This window comes from Malus sylvestris, chromosome 11, assembly GCF_916048215.2.
Source record: "Malus sylvestris chromosome 11, drMalSylv7.2, whole genome shotgun sequence".
Classification (NCBI taxonomy): Eukaryota; Viridiplantae; Streptophyta; class Magnoliopsida; order Rosales; family Rosaceae; genus Malus; species Malus sylvestris.
In genome coordinates, this window is record NC_062270.1 from 14,420,463 (window position 1) to 14,423,363 (window position 2,901).

General features: G+C 37.1%; 1 protein-coding gene across 1 annotated transcript; it reads right to left on the reverse strand.

The window, feature by feature from the left end:
- Positions 1–793: 793 nt before the first annotated feature.
- On the reverse strand, positions 794–2,691 carry LOC126590580 (uncharacterized protein At4g22758-like). Its single transcript, XM_050256040.1, has 3 exons — positions 2,243–2,691; positions 1,293–2,126; positions 794–1,188 (listed from the first exon to the last, which is right to left on the reverse strand). The coding sequence occupies exons 1-2, from the start codon at positions 2,538–2,540 to the stop codon at positions 1,939–1,941; spliced, it is 486 nt and encodes a 161-aa protein (XP_050111997.1). The 5' UTR covers positions 2,541–2,691; the 3' UTR covers positions 794–1,188; positions 1,293–1,938.
- Between the last annotated feature and the right edge of the window lie 210 nt (positions 2,692–2,901).

Genomic DNA, 2,901 nt, shown 5'->3' on the forward strand with positions numbered 1-2,901 from the left:
AGTGGGATATGTGTGCTAAAATGTTAACAACTTAAAAAATAAATTTTTTACACATTCTTATATAAAAACACATGACATACTACTTGTGTTCCGATTATAATAAAAAATTTCCTGTATATGTGATACTAGTGAATGATTATACTGACCAATCACCACTTACAAGTTAGCGGTTACGCGTGCCCTGCCAGAATCTAGCTAGTGATTGTACACATCCTTTTTAGTCAAACAATAATAATGGAGGGGGAGTTTTACACACTTTAATGATTTAATCAATGACAATAGAAGGAGGATGAGGCGGCATTCAATATTATAACTACACTTTTTACCAAAAAAAAAAATATTATAACTACACTCCTCATCTAAATAATATATCAATTATTATACATATTTGAGATTTACCCTAAATTATCTTCTTATTTCTAATTTATAATGACATTTTTGTACTCCGATAATGTAAAAAGATTAAATTTATAAACAAATTTTTATAAATTAATGACATAAAATTGAATTATAATGTAAGAGTTGATAAACGTGCTCATTCTTATTAGTAAGATATTATTTAGTTTGTAATTTTATCTACAAATTTAATCTCCATAATATTAGTTTTTGTACTCACGACAAGTAAAGAATACTGTTAGACCGTAGTGGTAAGTGTCAATCCCTTTTTGTTAAAAAAAAAAATATGGAGTGCTAAAATGAGTGGGCAAACTTGAAAATGCAGGAAAAACCCATTCTTTTTTCTTCTTTTTTTGAATGGCTAAAGATGCATAATTGATGTAAAATCTAACCAAAATTTTAACTGTACAAATTGCAAGTGCTTATTATATAATGGAAGGAAAATTACATATATCAAGAGAAAGCTCTCTCCAAAATTCTAAAGCTTATTATTAAGCCATTTTCTTGTGCTAATAAAAACCTGAATTATAAAACCTTCTTCTACTGCACACCTACATATATACACCGCCATATAGGGGTGGTTCGGTATGGGATCCCATGGGATCCCATACCGAAACCCATGTCCCGATTCCCAAACTAAAATTTTTGGGAATCCCAATTTCAATACCGATCCCAAACCAAATTTTCGGGAATCCCGAAATAGTTTCGGGATTTCGGGACAAATCGGGAATCCCAAAATAGTTTTATGGTGAAGCCCGTGTATTCTTGCAAAACTCCATTTGGCATATACTGCTATCAAAATTGCAATATGAAGAAAGGATAAACTTCAGCTTTCGATAACATATACATAAAATCTTGCTGTATTTAATAAAGGATATAAGCGACATTCTTCTTACCAGCTGCGCGATCATGAAAGCACCGAGTATAAGCATTCCAGGGCGTTCCATAAAGGAGAAGCCGCGGGATCGAGTCACAAAAATGAGGGTCTGGCTTATAATACTCACTTGCAGGTACAAGGCAGCCATTAGTTCCTCAGGAGTCTCCCTTAAGGATCTTACACCAAATTGGTCCTGCAAAACAATGAGCAAAAAAATGCAGATTGGAATCTGAACTTCTTGAAGTTTCTGTAAAAAAAGATGGATCAAAAAGCAAAAAGCATAACAAAGAAAGCTAAAACCTGAAAGCCTAACAAGGAATAGATGGACGGCATAGATTAATTTGAAACAATCCAACGGTTCAAATTAATTATAATTATAATTAAAAAAATAATATATATATAATAATTAAAAATATATATTTTTGGTTCGGTATGGGAATACCGAAATATTAGAAAGGCAATCCCAAATCCCATACCGAAATTTTGGTATTTTTTCGGTTTGGGAATACCAAAATTTTGGAAAAATCGGTTTGGGACATTTTTGGTTTGAGATCGGTATTTTTTTTGTTTGGTTTGGGAATTTTGGGAATTTTTTCCACCCGCGCCACATGCAATTTTCAAATAATTAACATTTAATTAATTGTGGCCAAACTAATTAATCCCAACTACAACATGAAATTCATGAACTTCAGCCACGCAAACCCATTCCTTGAAACTTTCTCCGCCTCTTTTGAACATGACGCAGACGACGTTGTCGCTCCACCGCCACCTCCACCGCCCATGGCTTTTGCGTTAGGGCACAGAAAGAAGTTCCTGGATCCCAACTCCATCAGCTTCTCCTCCCTAGCCAAACCTGGCCCCACAGATAATTACCACAATCAATACGCGCCGGACACGTGTTCATCAATCGCATACCAAATAAAATCGGGGACGTTGATTTTATAAGGCGAAAAGACAATAAACGCTTACTTTCTAAGCTGAACTGCGAGTAATGGAGGTCGAACAATGACGGCTCGACGGAAGGCAAGATCAGACGGCAACCTTCCTTCCCGTATTGCCGCACGGCCGCCGCGACCAGATCTCCTACCGTCAGTTCCGGCGACATCACGACCTGTATGGCCCCGACGCTCCCCTGGATCGTAACGTTGAGGAGCAGCTTCGTCAGCTTCGGCCGTAATTCCATCGACGACGCCGTCGTTCCCACTGCGTTCCTGAACGACGCCATGTCCGGCACCGTTTTCGGCCTCCGAAGCTGCTGCGTCGCCATCTCCGAAAACTGCCCGTGGAACGACGACCATCTGTCGGAGAGCAAAAGCTACAAATTATTGTATAAGCTTCTTACATTGGTTTTAGTGTTACTGGTTACAACCGATTCAGTGGAAAGAGCGTTTTCGCTTCTCTACCGAGGCTTTGCCAGTGGACGGAAGTAGTAACCAAAATCTACTCTTAAGATTGTTGGAAATGTTGCAATTCGGATGCTACTTCTCCTACAACAAATCACATATAATTAATATTAGTATATCATATTTTTATCACCACAATTTATTAAATAAAATAGGCCAAATTATTTTCGTGATCCTTGTGGTGATACCCTACTTTTAAATAGACCATATGGTGAAAAAGCTATT

Bases quoted from the DNA above. Each gene is read 5' to 3' on its own strand.
- LOC126590580 (XM_050256040.1), bottom strand. From the start codon at position 2,540: ATGGCGACGCAGCAGCTTCGGAGGCCGAAAACGGTGCCGGACATGGCG. The intron at 2,127-2,242 runs GTAAGCGTTTAT...CTGTGGGGCCAG, and splicing joins CTCGCAGTTCAGCTTAGAAA to GTTTGGCTAGGGAGGAGAAG.